Source organism: Strigops habroptila, chromosome 3 (assembly GCF_004027225.2).
Source record: "Strigops habroptila isolate Jane chromosome 3, bStrHab1.2.pri, whole genome shotgun sequence".
NCBI lineage: Eukaryota > Metazoa > Chordata > Aves > Psittaciformes > Psittacidae > Strigops > Strigops habroptila.
This window is the reverse complement of record NC_044279.2, coordinates 78,809,180-78,830,031: the sequence shown is the minus strand read 5'-3', so window position 1 is coordinate 78,830,031 and position 20,852 is coordinate 78,809,180. Positions and strand designations below refer to the sequence as shown.

Genomic DNA, 20,852 nt, shown 5'->3' with positions numbered 1-20,852 from the left:
CAAGATGCTATCGAGCCAAAGAGCATCTCCAAATTTCTGAGGTTTAGCCATAATGATAGTAGTTTTTTTCAGCTATTCCATTCCCATAGCAATGGGAACACTGGCTCATTCCAGAAATGTTAGCATTGATCTCTGCCAGGTTTTCTCCTTCTCCAAGCCCGAACACATAAAGATGGGACTGAACCAGATCAAAGAAACATAGAACTTTGCTCCAGACTATAGTCAATATTGCAACCTTAGTTAAATTGCTACTTAAAATTTTGGAATTAACTTTACCATTGCTTTTACATATCCTAACAATATTGGTGGACATGGCTAAAGGCAAAAAAACTCCTGAAGAGTGAGTAGTCATGAAATTCCTATTTAAAGAGGTTTAGAAAAATTTCTTTACCCATATAAAGTTGTTTCTGTTTGTCAGTGTTCTCAGGATGCTGGCAGAGAAGAGAAATTCATTATAGAATTCGTACACTTGTGTTTGCTGCATCATAAAGCATTCCATAAAGCCAAATAATAGGCACTAGGAAGACATAGCTGTCTTGGGGAAATGCAGTATAGTTTCTCCATTCTCTGATCACCCTCCACCACTGAAGGACATTAGAAACCACTTTATTGGAAGACAATGTCAGCACAGAACTGATAGATCAACTGTTCTTGAAAAGTGGTATTAGATCTCTAATAGAGAGTCAAGTTGCTCTGACAAGGAAGTCAATACCTTTTTTACAAATAATGTCTCTCAAAGTGCAACAATTTATTGCTAATTGTTATCACTAAGTACAATGGTATACCAGCTATAAGGTTTGAATCAATTTTCTTCTGCCTTACACTCCTTGAACATGCTATTAGTTGAGTTACTGGGAAACCACATGCTACAGAGTAGGTGACAACTCTGAGTGAGCCCGTTCTTTGCTGGGATTGGGCATACAACTGCTGACAAATGCCTTGGAACTCCTAGGCAGTGCCTGTTTGCATTTGCCTGGATTTTGCTTGCTTGGGATTTAGAATTAAAACATCAGAGTTTATTTTTATACACCCGTCCCACAGGTACTCCCAAAAGAAACCTTCAGGCTAAGAATCACAAGCAACCTTCACCTAATTTTTGATGAACACTGGGTGAAGGTTGAATTTTAGATTAAAACGATACCTAAGAAGGCAGAAGGTGAGACAGTTCCATTGCTACGTGACACCATGACGCTGATTCCTGTCTCAATGAAGGGCACAGAGAAATCCACCACTTCCGAACGCTCCTCATTAATGGTGAGGGATCCCACAGCCATATAGGCCCGTTTGGTGACAACCTGGAGGAAGGAAAGGAAGAAATCACACACGGACATGAGGCACTTCTCCAGCACCACAGCCAAGCCCCTACTCATGTTGCTGTCTTTCCACACAGTCCTTTACTCCTTGTCCTGGGTTCTGCTGTTTTTCTCCTTCCTAGTAGCTGGTGCAGAAAATAACTGTTACAACTGGACCCAGGACACTCGTGTAATCCCATGCCCTATATTGTTTCTATCATCTCTCTAATCTTTCATCAGGATACCTTCTTCTTTCAGGAAATGTATAGACATTACTTTTCCCCTCAAAGCTGGTATGTGTTTAAAAAATCCACAGAGGTCTTAGGATAAACATATCATCCACTGAGAAGACATCTTATCTCATTTTTCTGCCCTTGCTTTCTCCTCCCTCTAACACTGTAAAGCATTATTTCATTCTTTATGCACCTTCTATATGATCTAAGCATAATCTAGGTTGCAGCCTCTCTGGTGCATGAATATTAAGCTCCTTCTTTGACTGTGAAGGCCAAATTTGTGACACTATAGAGAATAATAATTAATCGTCAAACAGGAAAGATAGTCATGGTCAGAGTGTCAGAACAGATTAATTTACCCAATGCCCAGAAAGAATCCAGGCCAGTCATTTCTATAGAGTCACCTCTGTCCCTGACCCAGAAGGGAACCCAGTAATGATGAGAGGCTAGACCTGACCCATGTCACACAGCCCAGGGATGAAGCCCACCATGCCCTCCCTTTGCTGCTGACCTCTCCAATCATTCCATTCCACGTTCCATTGATCTTTTTCCCATGCTTGCCATTAGTCACCAAGTAGAGGTCATAGGTGAACTTGACAGACTTTGAGATTTTCTTGAGGATGTCAATGCAGAACCCTTTGCAACATTTCTTCATGTAATCTGGCTCCTCATCGGTTTTGTTCCTGAACCAACACAACAACAATGGGTTAAAGGACTGGGGAAAACTCCCTTAATTCCCTTTTGTTGTCTGTATGCACTCCCCCTCCCACAATACAATGTGGGGAATTTCACTTGTGCTATCTGTGCTGGACGGTGAAGGAACACACTGATGATTTGCCCAAAGGGGCCAGTCATGAATGGACACAGGCCAAGCTGGGCAAATGTTGGTGACTTTCTAAAGAGGTTTATCAGGGTATGATGGTATTGGCCCAACAGACTCCCTACATTCTGCTGAGCTGGGAGAGCCCATTAGGAGGAGAAAAACCCAGGGCTGCATACTCAGTCACTATGCGTTTTTGGCAAGGGACCGTGTTCCTCATGCAGGTGCCACTTAGGGGGTCCACGTTCTCCACAATGACAAACGGTGCCTCTTCCAAGGTCACAATACTCAGGTGATCATCCTCACGTTCCTCAGAATCAGGATACAGCTCAAAGCGGGGCCACACGTAATACTTCATCTGCAACTTTTTTTCCTTCCATTTCCCCACCTGTGGAGACACAAACCACGAAAGATAGTCTTCTAGCTGTCCTGTCCCTCTGTATCTCCCACACACCTGGGCAGGAGGACCACTCCAGAGTACCCAAGCTCACGGCTCTTGTAAGATGAGGGCATTTCTGGGGAGAAGGCTTTGAGTAAGTGGGTTCAAAGCAGGAGGAAGTGGAGAAGGTGAAAGATGTCTGGATTGTCTCATCTCTATGATGGCGTCCCGCTGGGAGGGTGAGTGGATGACCAGGGAGATATCATCACCATGGTCAAACAGACATGATGTGTTTCAACTTTCTCAGCCAATCAACAGGAACAGAGCTTTTTGCCTCCTGAAACATTGACTTCAGCCTACTAGCCACAATAAAAATGTCTCTTTTTTCCTGCTAAAAAAAAGAAGAAACATACAAATCCTGAAACAAATATAATTTTGAAACAGAAAAAACAAAATATTTCACCTCAAATAGTCAAACCGGAACTTGTTTGTTTTTTCAAAATTTTGTCTTCATTTGTTTTCAGTGAAATTCATTAAACAGATTAATTTTAGCCAAACTTGATTTTGTCCAGACATAACTCCTTCATCTGGAAAGAGCTTGCCCATTCCTAGTCAGGACTGTGCTCTTCCAAGAGACAGGCAACTGAAGGAGGAGATGTTCTGAATTTGCAGGAGTGTCTTCATAGGAGAAGAACATAGACAGAGGTGCTTGCTAACAGAAGCTTTTGCTATCCCCTGCTAAGGCCTTACTAAAATGCCTGCTCTTGTTCTTTCACAACGACTTAGATACATACCTTAGCTGGAAACAAGGAATCGCTCTGTGTTTCTGACACATGAAAAATAAAATCAAACAGTATTTGATTTTTTTTGTTTTCAATGTTGCTGTTTGTCTATAAGGATAAATTTCAATTTTAAATCTTTTCATGTTCCATTTCTTGAGCAAACAGAAATCATACCTTCAGCAGCCAGAAAAAGGGGGTGGAACTCAGTTGCCTTATACCTACTGCCACAAATATGAGTTGTTTTGAAGCCATTCTAGTTGCTCAAGAGATGATACATGTAACACATCCACTGCACATGTTAGACCATTCGTTGCAAAGATTCTAGGAAAAAAACCCCAAACCAACCCTGGAACATCGACTAAGCTTTCAACTATCAAAGTCTTGCCTTTGTTCTTAATTTCCCCCATCACAGCTGATGCTAATTAGCACCATGGCTGGCAGCTGAAGCTGAGAGGGCAAGAAACTAACTGGTCTTTAGAAGGAATTTGCCTGCTCCATTCTCAAAGAAAGCCCTCCAGGCCAGGGCTGAGGCACGTCGGCTCGGTGGCAAAGGCAGTGTGGAAGTGTGGGAAGCTTGCACGACTGCCCTGAGCAGTGTACCTGCTTGGCGGGTAAACAGAAAAGCTTCATTCCACTGCAATACCACACCCCTCCCACCACCCCCAAATTTCAGTCATTTATTTATTTGACAGGATGGGAGGGGGAAGCACTTATTAGAGGCTCATTAGGTGTCAGCGGTTATTCTGTGAAACTCAAAGCCCAGCTGGGGGTTGGCATTTGAGAGCAGCTAGAATTCACATAAAACACTTGTCGCCTTCAAAACAAACAAACACGTCATCTGGCCATGAAAGAAAAATCCACTCCGGGAGCTTGTGAAGGGAGAAGAAAGGCAGAAGAAATCACCCAGAGACAGCAGCTTCCCCATCCATCCCTGCAAGTGTGAATACAGCACCCCAGGGATAGCAAGGCAGTGGGCTTGGTAAGAACGAGGTGAAGCCGCTGGGCAGCTGCTCTTACCTTCCCAAGGTGACAAGCATGTCAAGGAGATCTTGCCTCTAACGTTCCCTCCACCCAAAGAGTCATGCTTCTTGGACCAGAAAGCAGGGTGCACAGCTATTTTTCTTCTTTCTTTCTCTCATTTCATTTTGTTTTGCTTTGTTTTGTTACTTGAGAGGGCAGGGAGGAGCTGTTTTAATTTTTAACTACACTTCAAGCAGCAGGTGAAAGGTGGCAGACTTGGAAACCAGTGGCCCCTTTGTCCTCGAAAGACAGGTAGTGTTGTCTAGGGCAGCAGATGGTCTGTACTCAAACTAATATCTGAGCCTGGATGTGGAGAGCACATTCTGAGGGAATAAAGAGCTCCTTCAGGGTCTGCTCAGCCCTAGACTTCTCACTCATTGACCAAGCAGGTCAATTTATCATCATCTGAGCCAGAGATTTCTTTCTGCAATGCAATGCAACTTTAACCCTCAAGTAACTGAGCTCAAATCCCCAAAACCAGTTTGGTGAAGCCAACAGACAAGCAGAATAACTGCACAGACAGGGCTCAGTAGGGACCAGTGATTAAGATGCTGCACAGAACAGCCCAGTAACATTAACTTATCATAGAAATAAGTGGTTGATGAAAGAGACATCTTGCAGAATCTCAGCAGCACTTAGATATCACAGTAATAGGCATGATATAAACCCCTAAGTGATAAATTAGATCAGATAGGCAAACCCAACTCATAATTACCCAGAAGTTCTCTGGGACAGAAAGGGGAGTTCGTAAGGCTGTGTGCCAGGCACGTTTCACAGTGTTGTACTACATGGACAACATTATTAGATTAGGATAAGAGTGACAGTCTTTCCACAGCCTCCAGCGTGCTGAAGCACCTAACCTGCAAATACAGTAGTACACATCCTTTCCTTATTATCCCAATAAAACCATTCTAAATTGTCCAAAGAGAAGGAAAAACAGGATGTAAGGGAATGTTCTGGCCTAAATTTTCAAATTAACTGTGGAGTGTCTCAAGAATACGTGCAAATATTACATTTCATTGCTAACCTGAACAATCAGGCATGTACAGGTACACATATCTATAAGCAAAGTCAGAAAAGCTTTCTTAATTAAGACAGGACAGTCTTCTTTATACGCTCATGTGTGCAAGGGTCAAATGTGTATGCATGTAGTTAGAGGACAAGGCTTAAACAACATGTGGGCAAAGACAGTAAGGACAGTAAAAAACACCACACGTGTAGAGGATGGAGACAAAAAAGAGAAAGAAAATACAAATGTGTATCATATGCTAGCTAATCTGCCATCAGAGGGAAGGAGCAATTCTGTGGGGACAGAGGTTAGCTGCAACAGAATTAAATGTCACAGACTTGTCCAGGTAATGATGCCTTCTCTTAAAGAATATAACCTGCCAAGCTGTGCAGATCAGAGCAAGGCACTTCTGAAGTCTCAGGGTGTTTGGTATTAACAGCTTGTGAACTCCTATTACTTAGGTTTTGCTGAGTGCTTGCCTCAGCAAAAAGAGGAAAAATAAACCATCCCAGGCATCCTACATATTGGTCACCCTGCAGTTTCAAGATCCACTGGGCATTCTCCGATCAGAGTCTAGTCATTCAAACTCCCACTAGGAGCCCTGAAGGGTTGCAGAATCAGCAGAAGTAAGGATACTAGGGATCTCTAAAGCCTCCTTTCTAATCATTCTTCGATTCATAGGAATGTTCCTATATGCCAGTGCAGGGCTCCTAAGAGCCAGAATTTCACCTTAACTTCCCCTTGTTCTGTCTGTAACACATCTGATCTTATGAAGCAAAGTCACTTTGGTTTGGGGATAAATTTGGAGATGTTGAGGGAGGGAAGCAGCCAACTTTTACCTTAAATATGAGATCCTACTTTGGATAGGAAACTGTTGGAAGCAGAAGTCCAATACATTTGCAAAGTATGAAAGTGAGAGCTATTGTAGCACAAAAAGTCAATCATATATGCCTTTGGTTTGCCTAAGTATACAAGCTATCCCATGCAGACAAAAGGCAAGATTGCCTATGCAAGGAGAAATTAAGTAAGAGCCTTCCAAAAGCCTTCCAGCAGGCTGGCAAATTGCCTTAACCGCGGTATAATGCAGCCAGAACAAAAGTGTTCTGCAGTATGTTAATGCGCATCTTTAATGAAAGGTGTATTGCATTAGTTCTCTGAAACTAATTCTTAACAGAAGCTTTTCTCTCCTCCCAAGGGAAGCTAAGTTTTGTAACAGCCATTTGTGGCAGATGTTTGCCTAACCTGTCCTTACACTGACAGAGAGCCCACAGTCTCTGTGGGCAGTCTATTCCAGTATTTAACTATCCTTCCCATTAAAAAGGTGGTTTTTTTCCTGATGTATAACCTAAATCTCCTTGCTGCAATTTATACCAGGAGAATATATTTCCTTATTCTTCTACATGTGCTCTTTTCAGTGTTATCAGGTCAGTAAGATATTTATAAAACAGTGGAGTTGGTAGTCTTATTCAGTGGATAACTTGCACACTACATTGGGAAAAGCAACTGCCTGTTGAAACGTCCATCACCAGTCTCACCATTCATAAAATCCTTACACAGATGGGTAGTACAGTCAAGTACAAGCTACTCATGTGAACTTCCAAAATTGTCTGTTCCCGCTAAAGACTGGAAGACGTCAACCTCTGAACTTCTCTTAGTATGCTAAGGCAGGACTTCAAAACACTGGAAAAAACTCTAACTAATGTCAATAGATGGAAAACCAAAACCTTCTAGAAATTTGACTTTCAAGGAGTAGGCAATAGAATATAATTCTGGATAAAACCAAAAATGTTCAGATACATTTCTTAAACAAGATGCTCAGAGGCGCAGCATTCATATTTAGCGTGAAGGTCCAGAGGAAAGCATGAACCTTCAGGTGCCTGTTTTTCAAGAGGCTGCAGGAGAACTACGTCTGGGCAAAGTCTTTTGATAGTTTTTATTTCATTCAGACTCTCATTTACACTGTGTCTTGCACCACTCTCTTTTCATTTAAAATCTTCTGTCAGCTCCTGCCACTCCTGGTATAGAAGAAATACAAAAGGAAGAAAAGGGATTTGGTTTCATTTATGAACTAACAGAAAGACCATTCCAAACTCACTTAGGACTTGAACTTTCTTTGTTTCCCTAAAAGGTCAATGTTTCCTCCTTTATTATGTGTTTGGGTTTTTTTTTTTCTCCCAGGAGCTGAGGGGCTTGTTCATTCCAGTGGGGAAGCACTAAGGCAATAACGCAGGTGATGGATTAGAAGGCAGAAATCTCCTATTCCACCAAGGACCAATGGAATCTAATATGCACCTTTATCCACTCCACACTGTATCAAATGGAGATAACACTATGTTTTCACCTCTGGGGTGCACTGGGTACATAAACACAGAAAAGGCCATGAGGTTCACAAATAGCATGGAAATGAAGAGACACGCATATGTGTCTAGAGCTAGGTGAGGGAACATACACAGTACGTATCTGTGAATGGTGTAAACGTGAAAATTTCCCTTCTTTTATCTTTGCTGTCAGATAGTTAACTGGAAAAAGCTTATGTAACTTTTGCACCTGATTTTAATACATGAAAAAGGGAAGATCAAATATAGAAAAGGTAAAGGTAGGATGTTGGGCAGTGGGCAGAAAATAGCAGTGTTATGGGTAATATAGCTGATGGAAAAGCATACCTAACCCCTCTGGGAAGGAGGGAGAGTTCAGGGAGAAATAAGTCTTGTCAGTACTATTCATACAGATTCTGAATGAGGACATAGGAAAACCAGAACAGCTGGGCAGGACCTGAAAAGGGCTACTGTAGGAATAATAGAAACACCATAGAAATAGTCATTATAACTGGGACACTGCCAATGGAAGTATGCACTGCTTAGGGCATATAAAAATAAAGGTAAACCTGGGGGATGCTGTTGTAACCTTAATGCTGCAGTAGACTGTGAAGAAATAAATCATGCATAAATAAAGCGGAATCATACGGGACTGAGATAGTTTTTGGAAGGCTCATGCAAGATATTTCACCAGGACTGAACTACAGAGATCTACTGTTGCTCCACAGGCTTGGCTTTCAGTCTGGATAGAGATGTCATTACTGTTATTAAAGAGAAATTATATCAGGAACTAAGTCATTACGGGAGACTTTAGTTTTCGAGAGATAAGGTGGAGAACAAACGCAAATTTTAACATCAGCACCCTCATGTCTTTTTTTCTAGATCTGATAGCTGACACATGTCTTCACCCCAAAATTACTCAACAGGCATCAGGTCGTGCTGTTTTACACTTGGTTTGGGCAATGCAGTGAGAAACCTTACAGAAAAGCTAGTTATCAGAAATAACCTTGGATCGGGTGATCAGGGGAACAGAGAGCCTGCCTTAAAGAAGATTAAAAAACTTGTTTAACCTAGATAAATGAAAGCCAAGAGGGAATATGGCTGCTCTGTATAAATAAAGGGGGGACAGTTACACAACAGAGGGAGAAAAGGGGGTTTTAAGCATAAAACCAATGTTGGTACAAGAACAACAGGTGGTGAAGAAATTTGCCTTGAAAATACAATGGATTTTAAGCATCAGAGGAGGGATATTCTGGAAGAGCTGCCCAAAAGGAGCTGTGGAAACAACTAAAATAGGGTCGAGAAGAAACACAGCTGGTTTTTATAGGGCTATATGATGTTGCTGACTTGTGCAGTAGGGATGGGACCAATTGAGCCTTTCCAGTCCAGTGTCTTAAGTAAGCACAAGCAAGAGGAGGAATTCCTCTGTGGAAAACCTTTTCTCCTTGACTTTTCAGGCTGCAGATGTCAAAACTCATATATATCAATATATCTCTGTTCCCCAGCTAAACCACATGATCACATATACTCTTGCTATTGATACCTCCACCTCCTAGGCTCATAATTCCCTCATTCAGCAGCAAAACCTTCTCCAGTGCCCTGAGAATAGAACATTTCTCTTAGCCTTCACCCAAGCTGGTTAAGTCACGACTCTCACAGTTAAGAGCGCTAACACCACAGCCATTACCAAATGTACAATTCCTGTGATGCTACAGGTCTGTATCCTCACATAGGCTGGTCTACAGCAGATGTAGAAGAGATGCCATAGAGAGTGAAAATCTCCTGTTTACAGACACTTAAGGTGATTAATTAGCCACATCAGCCAAAGCAGACAAGAAATGGTTGTGAATGCTCCACATGCAAAATTAATTAACACAGAAACAACACTCCTTCCTGAACCTCAAGTTCACCTTCCATAACCACCTGGGGAAGGCTGCTTTCTTCACTGCACCTGCAGAAGCAGGAATTGCTTCTAATAGCCTTTCAATTAAACATGTAGGCTGCAGGAGATGGTGGAATTTTCTTCCCTCTATATTTATACAGCACCTAGCATATGCCAAAGAGAGGCTTGGCCTAGAATACAGACAGGGTGAAGTACTTGCTCTTGCTTTACAACTAATTCTGGGAATAAAAGCTCTTTGCAGAAACACAGTCCCCCAGCTCACTGAAGTCTGGCATTTACACAGCTCTTGCCAGTTTTGCTGAAGCATTTCTTTCCTGGTGCATTTAAATGCTTTTTGCAGTTGCTGAGGTCCTGTCCCCTGCCATGATTAGCCTGAGAAGGTTAATGAGATGTACTTTGAGTGCTTCTGACTTCTGCAAAGTCTATGGAGCTCCACTGGTGCCACAGAAAGGCCAGAGCTGTGAGAATACCAAAGCGTTTGCCTTGGTAAATCATTTCTCCAAACTAGAAGGTACCAAGAGTTCACTGCAGGCATAAAACCAGCCAGGATCACCTGAGAGCTTCATCTGGCAGATGGTGTTCTTGGTAGTAGCGGTAACTTGGTAACCCAGGAAGTGGTTCCTCCAGGCAAGGCTGGCTCATGCAGGAGCAGCATGGTTTCCAGGGGGACATATTTGTTCAAAATCCTCAATGCTACCTGATGTACACATAACCGTGATTTATGGAAGTGCAGACTGAGATCAGCACAGGCATAATTAGGAGACATGAGGGGAGAGGTTAGAGGAAGCTTTTCATGGTAGTGTGGGCTGTGATCTGAGTAGTCTGGAGGATGTAACTCAGCAAAGCCATGGCTTCTAGGGGATGCAAATCAGGTGTTAGGATTTTGGAAGAAGAATTAGAAAAAAAAATTGTATCTTAACAAACACTGCAGACTGACTGTACCATCCAACACAAGCCACCTCCAGCTAACAGGCAGTGACAGCACCTGACTCAGGCTCTTACTTCAATAATTTTACATCCTTAGAGCCATTATGCCCTTCTGAAATGACTCTGTGAAGACAGGGGAGCTTAATACAATGTCCCAAACTCCAGCAACGTTGGTCTAGTCTGATTCTGGTCTGGGAAATAAAAACTAAAGCCAGGAAGCTTATATTGCCCCATCATCTAAGGTGAAAGAAGGTTTCACCTTGAGCATCTTTACTGCTGTCCTCTGCAGAACCATGGGGCAGAGGAAAATGGTGCAGGAATACTGGTAAGATTGCATGTTTTCTGTCACAGGGGGTTTAGGAGTAACAAAGGTTTAAAGAAAACTATATTTTTATGTGCATGTATAAGTATCTAAACGCTTTATGAAAGCATTTTGCAGTCTCTAGGAGTGCATCCGCATTGTGCAGGTGTGTATCTGCATCCAGTACGTGTCCATGCATGTAATGCCCTATCTAATGATTTTTCCCTTTGGCTTTCCCTGTTGAATGCTGGGCTTGGCTTTGCATTTTGCTGAGCTTTCATTTCTTTCACTCAGACTTTTTTCCCCTTAAAACATGATACGCAGAAGGAGGGATGCGCTTTGCCAAGTCACACCGCAGCTTGGGAGATGGTTTAGATCTTTGCCTGGTAAGCGGGTCCTGTGCAGCAGTGTACAAAACCTCGATGTGTGTTCCCCTGTGCAGTGACACCTACTCTTTACACAGAGCAAATACCTTTCCCAGCACCTCTTGGGACCTGAGACTGAAGGAATGTTTAAAAACGCAGAGCCAGAGGAAGGCCAAAAATGTTTCCTTGTGCTGAGAAAAACTAAACATTAAGCAGGTCCCAGCAGGGTTAGGAGAGGAGGCGACATGAAGAGAGAGGGAGTGGGCTGCCTAAACCTCACTGATTTCTGAGCTGTGCAAGCAAGACGGAAGGTGCCGCTTTGAAAAGCATCTCTGAGAATATTAGAGGGATCCTGTAACTTCCACTGGGGGGTGTCGCAGTGGGTGAAACGCCTCCCCATCCTGAATACACCAGCCAGAGCTGCTGTCCTCTGCACAGCAGCCCCGCATTGCCCCGGTGCAGAGATGCATGTCTGCTAAGAGAGGCACAAGTAGGCACGCCCCCATGCATGCCCATCCGCAGAGAGACACAGGGTGCTCAGCTCTTCTCTTGCTGGTGAAAAGGGTAGGAACATACGTCTGGAGGAGGAATTACTGCACATGTTGGGAGCAAGATTTCAGCTTCACCAGCCGGGCACTCTTTGTCTGGATCCTGTCTACGGATTCACACCGGCATAGCCACAGCCAGCCCCACCACCTCCACACCTTCCGAGTGTGTGTCTGCATGCCCCCCCAACCTCGCACATGTTGGGGGGCCACATGCCCAGCACAGAAGCTGTCCCAAGGGGCAGCCAACTGAGCCATTGCTTCAAGTTGTCACTGGATTTCCAAACTAGTAGAAACCTCAGCTCTGCTCTGCACCCTGGTTCTCTGTCAAATCTCTTCACTAGCTTTGCAAAGGGGCCAGATGGGAAGCAAAGCTGTGGGATAGAGGCAATCAACGACATCCTTGCTGCTTCCCCTCCACCCCATGTGTTGTTAAGGGGGCTGCTTTCTAGCATCCTTGCACCTTTTCTAATCCAAAGTCTTCCTTGCCTGTCTCTATGGAGAAGGCATGGAGACAACTTCATATCCTGACTCAGTTTCTCCCTCTCTCCTTCTTTTATTCACTCAGGTGCTCCCAACTAAACACAGGGGACAGGAGATGGAGGGGAAGCAGAGGCAGCTCCTGCCTCACCTTTGTGAGCACAAAGGGACAGTGGCCCCTCATGCCCCAGCTCATCAGCACCCCAACTCCTACCCACCTGTGGTGGTCCTGGCCCCAGTCACTGGTGTGCGACCATTGACATGGTCCCCACTGCACAGACCTGTCTCCTCACCACTACCTCCATCATGTCTTCAGTCTGCTGTTCTGCTGCCCTGTGCCAGGACCAGCTGCAGGAATGAGACTGGCGCAAGCAGTGGAGAAATCTGCAGGGATGTGGGAGTAATTCATGGTTTGATTTCTGCCCCATCTCAGCTCCCACTGACTTGGAGCTGGGCTGGGTGTTTTGCCCTCATCCCAGCAGTGCCCAAATGATAATCTCACCTCTGTTCTGAAATGAAGTGCTGGTCCAAACCATAGTGGTGTCAGCGCTGCACATCTCCTCCAGCAGCGAGCATTGCCAGGGTACCTCTGTCTGTGCTGCTGCAGACCAACCCCTCCTATGGGAGAGGCTGCCAGGCCGGCCTGGGGCTCCCAGCTGGTGTGAGCTGTAGTCCCCAGCTGGAGACTCCTGCCTTAGGAGCTCATGCATCAGCCTCTCTGTTGGATGGGGGTTCTAGGAAGAGAGCCCATGAGCTGCAGGACCCCCACCTGACCCACTGCTACAGCCAAGTGCTGGGTTTTGCTTGAAAACCATGATGCTGTGCCATGTTTGAGCAGAGCATTAGACATGACTCGCCAGCCCTACCCATACCCTACAGAGAAGACCCAACCCTTGGATGGAGCCCACTGGCAGGACAGCTGGTTAACTGCACATGTGCCATGCTGGCTGGAGCCAGGGAGCACTTGGTGAGCAGCAGGGAGTGCTTCTGCCAAGGATTTTGCTCCTTTCCCATCCCATACACAGGTGCAGACACACACTCAGAGGTACCCCCAGCAGCAGTTATCCTAAGCTGATCTGGGCATAGAGTCCAGGTAGAACTGCCAAGGGCCCAGCTGAGGCCATCTGGGCTGCAAGTCATCTCTGTGCAAAAGGAGTATATTCAGAACTGAGTCTGGATAGGGAGAGAGGTAACCTTGAAATCAACGACTTGGGGAGGATAGAGGAAGCTATTTATTTGCCAACCCCAGCTAGCAAAGAAGGGTTAAGCCAAGCACTGCTTTCTAGGGAGCATGGCCTTAAGGATATAAAATCCTCCCCTTCTCTTAACCCCAATGGACCTCAGGCGCACCTATTTTTCAAAGATTTGTCTGCTATTTTGTGCTGGAACATGTCAACACTAAGCAGATCTTGTGCCGTTCCCTTTCTGCAGCCTGAAAGTAGAAGAACACGCATGACAGAGGCAGTCTTGGAGACATAAGATGAAGCAAAGGCTGAGCAGGTTGCAAAAGTTCTTTTGTGACACACGTAAGTCCACATGCGGAATGACTTCTTGCAGTCTGGAATTAGCTGGATGACTTCATACATGTATTTAAATGTGTGTGTACGGTGTAGTTACCTCTATTACAAGGGGAATAAATAGTAAGACTAATTAAGTTCTCTGACATTTTCCATTTCCGCAGCCTTCAGGCTGGTTCCTTGAGAAAAGCCAACATCTCCATGTCTTGCAACAGGCATTTGAAAGTCAGCAGGGTGAAAACCCTGAGGCTAAGGACATGATTTTTACTTTGGCCCATCAAATTTCATTCACTTTTAACTGCATTATAACCTGTTAAATAATCGTAATTTCTTTTCTGTCGCTTTCTTGCAGAAATCATGGCAGACAGCCCAAACAGCATCTCAGCATAAATGTTTTAAGAGCTAAGCCCATCAACCCAGTAAATCAGTGGGGACATCCCCAGCAGTACCACAGTCAGTGCAAGGAACACCTCAGCTTTGGCAGAGCAAGGGAAAGCCAAAAGCTCGATCAGGCTGCCCACAAAAGTGGACAACCTATCTAGGTTCTTCTGCATCTTTTAAATGCTCCCCACTGTAAAAAGGTCACTTGCACTCCACCATTTGGGAAGCAGAAGAAAGGCAAACCAGTTTGATCTGTCATTACTGCCTGTGGAACAAGTACAGGTTAGTCACTGGGTTGAGCAGCTAGACTCAGTGCTGAAGGCTCAGCATGCATGAGAATGAACAGTATATTTCTACAGAAAAGATCTTGCATTTTCCCCTTAAAAATAAAATAAAACGAAACACACACACACAGAAAACCCCATAAACCAAACTACACAAAAGGAACTTTATTTAGGTTGAAATATTAGGAAATGGCAGGTTTACTGTTTCCTTTTCAGCTTTTCTTCCATCCCACTTGTGTGTGGACATTCTGATTCAAGTTTTAATTAATGAGTACATACAACTCTCTCCACAGGGTCTCTGCCTCAATCCTGTACTGTAAAGAAACTTGAAGGAGCAGTATTAAGGCATCCTGGGAAACAAGACTGGCATTTTCTAGCTTGACTTCAGAAGCTAAAAATGAAATCACTGTTCTTTTATTTTCTGTTTGTAATTGCTTATAAAATTGTGCATGAGCTATTACAAAACCAATAAATGGGCAAAGAAAGTATCAGTGAAAATGGAGAAAGAGCTATCCATAAATCACCACACACTGGCAGGGGAGAGAAGAATAAAAAACTGGCAATGGACAGCAAAGCAATCAACCAACATAGAGATTATGCAACCCTATTTTATAATGAAAGAGGCAGCACTGACCTTGCCAAGGGGGTGAACAAAGCAAAGAAAGCAGAAGCCAAATTGGAAGGGAGCACTGGAGAGAGGTGGAAGAGGGTGAAGCTGGCAGGTGCCTCGTGGTCATGGTGCCCAGAAGGTGAGAGGAAAGGGAGGCACTAATCAGGCAGATTATGCTGCAGGCAGGATTCTCATGTTGCAGCAATATGCTTATAAAAGGCTGAGAGAGGGCTAGGTCTGCATGGGAGGTATGGACAGGACCATGCTTGTCTAGTCTGCGCAACCTTAGAGTAGAAGCACGAGGGTGAGGGTAGATGGCATAGGGACACCAAGCCAGTTACAGTCCAGATGTCATCTAGCCATGTTAGCCCAGCATGGCTGAGAGTCAAGGCAGCTTGCCAGGCTCACACAGTTGCTTTGCACCACGCTGTACTGCTGTGTCCCTGTGGCACTGCTCTGCACGGTGTGGATTTACCATCACAAGCCTAAGCCAGCACACGCAATGTGTAGCTGGGTTTCACAGAGCAAACTTGCCCTAAGCAGCTGCAGCAGCTGGGCAGAGCGCAGATGCTTTCTCCCCAAATGCCCAGAAGTGAAGAGACTCAAGTGCTGGCTGTAATCTTGTCCTGTGCTTATTCTGTGACCTTAAGCAAGCCACTGAAGCTTTCTGAAACTCAGTTTTCCCTCTATAAAAGGCTCTTGATAATCCATCCCATGTTGCGAGAGGGATGAACAGGGACCTACCAGCCGGGAGCAATGACAAAAGTATATTAAGGAGAAGCCTGAGATCAGCCATCCCAGAAGAAATTGTGCAGATCAGGGCTGCACCTACAAGACCCTCATGCCCCACATCAGAGGAAGGATCTTTGCAGTAGAAGGGTAATGGTTCCTGCAGAGCAGCCATGCATGCTGGCAGTCAGCAGTGGAAATCGTGCTGATTAATGACAAAGAGGCAGTACAGCAGGTCAGGAATGTGGATCAACAGCTGTGAAAGGAACAGCGGGATTTTATATGGTACTCACTAAGGACTAGTTTGGGATCAGGAGATTAACTAAAGCTTGAGAGCATATTTTTGGGTCCTCTCCAGCTGCTCTGGAAGCTGAAGTGGCACAAGTGACCAGGCAGCTGTCTTTCCTGGCTCTCTGAAGATACCTTTCCTGGAAGAGGGAACACAGCGATGCCTGAGCTAGCACAGCAGCTCTCAGCCCTTCCGCTTCCAGCCTCCAGGAAGCAGACCTCACTTCCCATGGTTAACATAAAACTCAGTCAGATGAGGCCCCAGGCCTCAGCTCTCCCTCTTGGCTCTGAAGCAGCCTCTCTGCCACCCCAGGACCCCCATGCAGTAAGTCTCCACACACATAGGTCAGATATGGGTGGGAGGAAGTCTGCAGCCTCAGAGGGTAGGATGCCTCCAAAGATGCTACCCAGTTGCCACAGAGAGCTGTGGCTCACCAACACGGTGCTGTCTTGTACAAAGAAATGGAAGCAACCTCTGAGACCTGAGCAGGAGCCTTGGAGAAGGACTTGTTGAATTCATTCAGAAGTCCTTGGTGACAAACAGGCACTGTGGGGGGGTGGCCTGCCACGTGTAAAGTAGGCCCACAAGCAGCCCAAGGCACGTACAAGTGCAAATTTACCTCAGTGGCAACTTTAGCCCTGCCTGCTCTTATGCTGTGCCAAGAATATCCAGTAAGCCAGACCTTACCCTTCTTGCGACAGAAAAGATCATGCTTACGACTGAACATTTATCCCTTCCAGTCTGCTGATTATTTCACCAGGTACCCTTAACGTTCCATTAATATCAGTCTTTGTGGAGCTAAATATATACACTAAGCACATATACAAATACATATAAATATGTCTCTATCTAGCAGAGAATCCAATTAAGTGAATATGTTACGCCTTAGCAATTAATGAATTCAACAAGCTGAGCTGCCTCTTGCATATGATTACAGTTCAAGCAATATCAATCACAACAGCAAAAACATTCCAGATTTTCCTACATTCTATCTTCAAGGAGATTGTTAACACTTAAATCAGTGGGCAAATTCAAGCGTGTTTGCAAACGTCAGGAAACTCATCTTCCCAATGACACACAACCTGTCCTTCAACTCATGGTAGCCTGTTCTTACATGCAGCATCTCAGACCACTCCTGTATTCTTATATATCTTTCTGCAGCATTTTCTGGATGGCAGGTCTGTAAAAATGCTGGTGTCTTATGGGTCAAAAGAAAGTAAATTCTTTGACTGAATAGAGCTTGCTCTCTAATCATTTGGTTGGTGCAAATGCTTTCTTTCTCTTTGTGTTCAGTTGCCAATTTTTTGTTGGTGTTTGTATGTGCGTGTGTGTTTGTGTGCACATGTGTGCATGTGTTCTTTCATACATTCACCTTTTTCGAGGACAAGTCTTTTTCATGCAGTTTCTACCTCTCAGCAATAGACAATACTGAGCCCTCTAGGGACTGCTTGGTAATCCTTCTCTCACAATATCCCTCCTTTGCATTCATAAGACATTCCCCCAGGGTTAAGTTCTACATAAAAAAATATTTAAAGCCACTAAAGCACCGAAGATGCAGAAAAGCACACGAGGGACTTGGCTGCAGTACTCAGGGCACAGAGGGTAAAGAACAGAGGCATGGCTTGGAGGGTTGGGAGAAGACAAATGGCCAGAGTTTGAACTGGAAACACAACCATCCCCTTCTCTTCCCTGACCCAGGCAGCACAGTAGGTTGGTTTTCACCCTGAGACCGGAGCTGATATAATACAGATCTGTGTTAGTACAGCTGCACAAACCCCAAAACCAAGACTGTGCCTTGCTGGGAGGCTAGTAGAGGTAAACAGCCTTTAGAAGAGACACACCAAAGACACAGCTAAATAAATATACTTCTAATGCTGAGTCTTTCTCTTTTTAGCTGCTCCATTGTTCTCCCAGTTTGTTGTCACACTCCAGAAAGAGGCCTAGAACACTTAGGTGCAGGTTGGAGGCTCCTTTCTGGGGACTGCTTGGATCTGTTGCAGACAGAGGCTGGGCCTCAGCTCCAGTCCTGGTTGCTCCTCTGCCCCACAAGCCGGGTAGCAGAAAGGACAGCTGACCACCCTCCAAAATCCTGCAGCCACTCCTCCACCCTCATCCCTGCTATGTGGCTTGAAAGAGGCTGTTATCATATTGACAGCTCCTTTCAGGCTCAGCAGCTTGTGGATCCTGTACCCATGCAGAATTATTTGTGTCTACACCCACAGCACTACAGATTTCATGAGTCTCTAGGAGATATCAAAGAATCAAGTTTGGATCTTTTCTAGACTACTTGAGAAACACTGGTTTGAAAGTGGGTATTATAGGCAACAGGGAATAAAATTGGCCACTTATGTCACCCATGTAAGATGGTAGTTTGAGGGTAAATAGCCATATAAAATAAGTGACACCCCAAGAAAACCACACACTTCTTGTATATTTTCCAACACATCCAGAAGAGCTAAACAGCCCTCAGAAAATCCAGTCAAGAGTCAGTTTCTTGCAGAGCTGTGGGAGCGCACTCTGGCATATGCACAGAGCCCATAGCTGGCATCGGCAGACTTGAAGGACCACTTGTATGGTCAGAGTGGGACATTTTTTGTGTACTGGCATGCAACGATGCTTCACAGAGATTTGGAGATCTTTCCTTCAGGAGTATGTCCCAGATTTTTCACTTCCTCATAGAGCCAAAAAGGCCAAAGGAGGCCCCCCTTTCAGTTTCACTAGTTTTATTTTCTCCTCTATGTACAAAGATGCTGGCTACTTGTGGTAGGAAGCAAGCTGTCAATGAGAACTTTGGGTTCAAAGTGAATGAAACCTGCCAAAGCCCCTTCTTTGCTCTGTTTCAGCAATTTTTGCAGCTTTTCTTCTGCCTCTGCAGGGTATTTTTATCACCATTTTAACCTGCTCCACATCACTGTCCTTTGGGGAAAATGCTCCTTATTGATAATGAGAAAATAACATACGCCCTCTGTATATAGACAGCAAAAAAAAACAGCTTTTGCATATATGCAAACAAGTGTGCTGAACAGGAATGAGAGAGGGGATGGTTTCTTACCTGAACCCTGTGCAATAAGCATAAAGAAATGTATTTCCTCCCCTAGGTAGCCTTCTTGCATTACAGGGAGAAGCACCCTGTCTCTCAGAAATTTGAAGAGGGAGAATAGCCAGCAGTATCCAGTAGAGCAATAGATGGAGGTGCCCTGTCATCGTGGTGTGTACCACTGAACACGAGAGACCATCCCATTCCTTCCATCCATTCTCACTTCTTTTTAAGCAGAGTGGAAAATGAAAACACCCTTCCCACAAATAGTCATCCAGATGTCAAAGCATAACAGCATTTGAGCAGTTGGGATCCCTTGGGATTTTTCACCCCACACAGCCATCACAGCTGATGATTTCCCAAAGTGGCTGCTGCATTGTCAGGCTTCTTGCAGTTTGCTTTCTCTGTGGCATCAAGCCCTTTCCACCCATCACCTTCTCCCTGTCTGTGATTACCACTGCCTGTCAGCACTGCGGTAAATATGTGTATATTTCCGGGTCTCTCACTTCTCACTTTACAGAACTTTCTCTCCTAAAAAATGCAGACTTTCCAATCAGAGCAGACACTAATATAGAGAACAAACAGAAATTTTTTGACAGGCTCCCCTGCTCCACTATGCACAAAATTACCTGAATCTGAGAAAAATTTTTCTGCTTCCTGCAGAAGGGTATTGCACTTCTGTAACTGTGACATTGTAAAGCTATTGTCACAGGTGCCCATGATCTTGCAGGTTAATAAAAAGTCAAGTCTCCTGAGAGAGCTGCACAAAATATCTCCAAAAACCAGAAGTCCGATGACACACAGCAAGTGGTGCAGCAAGACTGAGTGGAGAACTCTGTGCTCCGACTCCTGGGTGTAGGAAAGCAAACCCTGCTGCTGGACAGATTGACTTTTTATAAGGGGAACACAGCAAGATCTGAGGTATGGGATTAGGACTGTTGACCTCACAGACTATCATGGTCCTGCTCTCTCCCTTACTCTAACACCTTTTCCTTTTGCCTGTGACAAATGCCTCTCAGCCCCCCACTCTCTGCACATCCACTCAGAAGGCTGTTTCAGTGAACATTTGCCTGATATAATTTTCTCCCCTTTCTTTTCAGTCTTCCTTTGCCTCCCTTTTCAGCTGCATCAAGTGCCTCTTTTCCAAGCCACTTGATGCCTTTATCCCTCAGTCAGTAGCAACATATGAATGGTGACCTGCTCCACTTTCTTCAGCAGTTTTTTCAAGACCCACATAGCTTGCTTCAATTTTGGCTGCCTTCTTGGGGGAGGTGCAATGAATACCAGTGAAGTTATGTCATTGCTTTTCTCCATACCTTACCCTAAGTCTTTCTTTTGCCCAGATAGCTGAAGATGATTTGCAACAATTAGGCTGCTGTCATGCTTATAGTCCACAAAACTTACAAACACTCACCCATTTTCCCCTTGTATTTCTCTAGCAGATCAGTGCAAAAATGTTCACTGCTATCAGTGGGTAAAATATGCTATCTCTTTACAGACTTTCCCTAAAGTATGCACAGTAAGAAAATCCTGGATATTAACTACTGTTCTTAACTTGCCTTCATTCCCTGTGCATTGACTCTCTCATCTAACTACATGACCATGTTTTCTCAGCTGATATTTACACAGTAAGT

The 20,852-nt window shown here is 44.5% G+C and overlaps 1 protein-coding gene across 3 annotated transcripts in view; it reads right to left on the bottom strand.

Annotated features, from left to right (window-relative positions):
• The window catches only part of GRIN2B (glutamate ionotropic receptor NMDA type subunit 2B), a 225,465-nt gene that overhangs the window by 47,693 nt on the left and 156,920 nt on the right, over positions 1-20,852 (bottom strand). For all 3 annotated transcript variants that reach the window (XM_030479291.1, XM_030479288.2, XM_030479289.1), the window contains 3 exons: positions 2,525-2,733; positions 2,037-2,208; positions 1,142-1,295 (listed from right to left, as the gene is read on the bottom strand). In XM_030479291.1, coding sequence (XP_030335151.1) covers positions 1,142-1,295; positions 2,037-2,208; positions 2,525-2,733 — 535 coding nt within the window. The remainder of the gene's footprint in view (positions 1-1,141; positions 1,296-2,036; positions 2,209-2,524; positions 2,734-20,852) is intronic.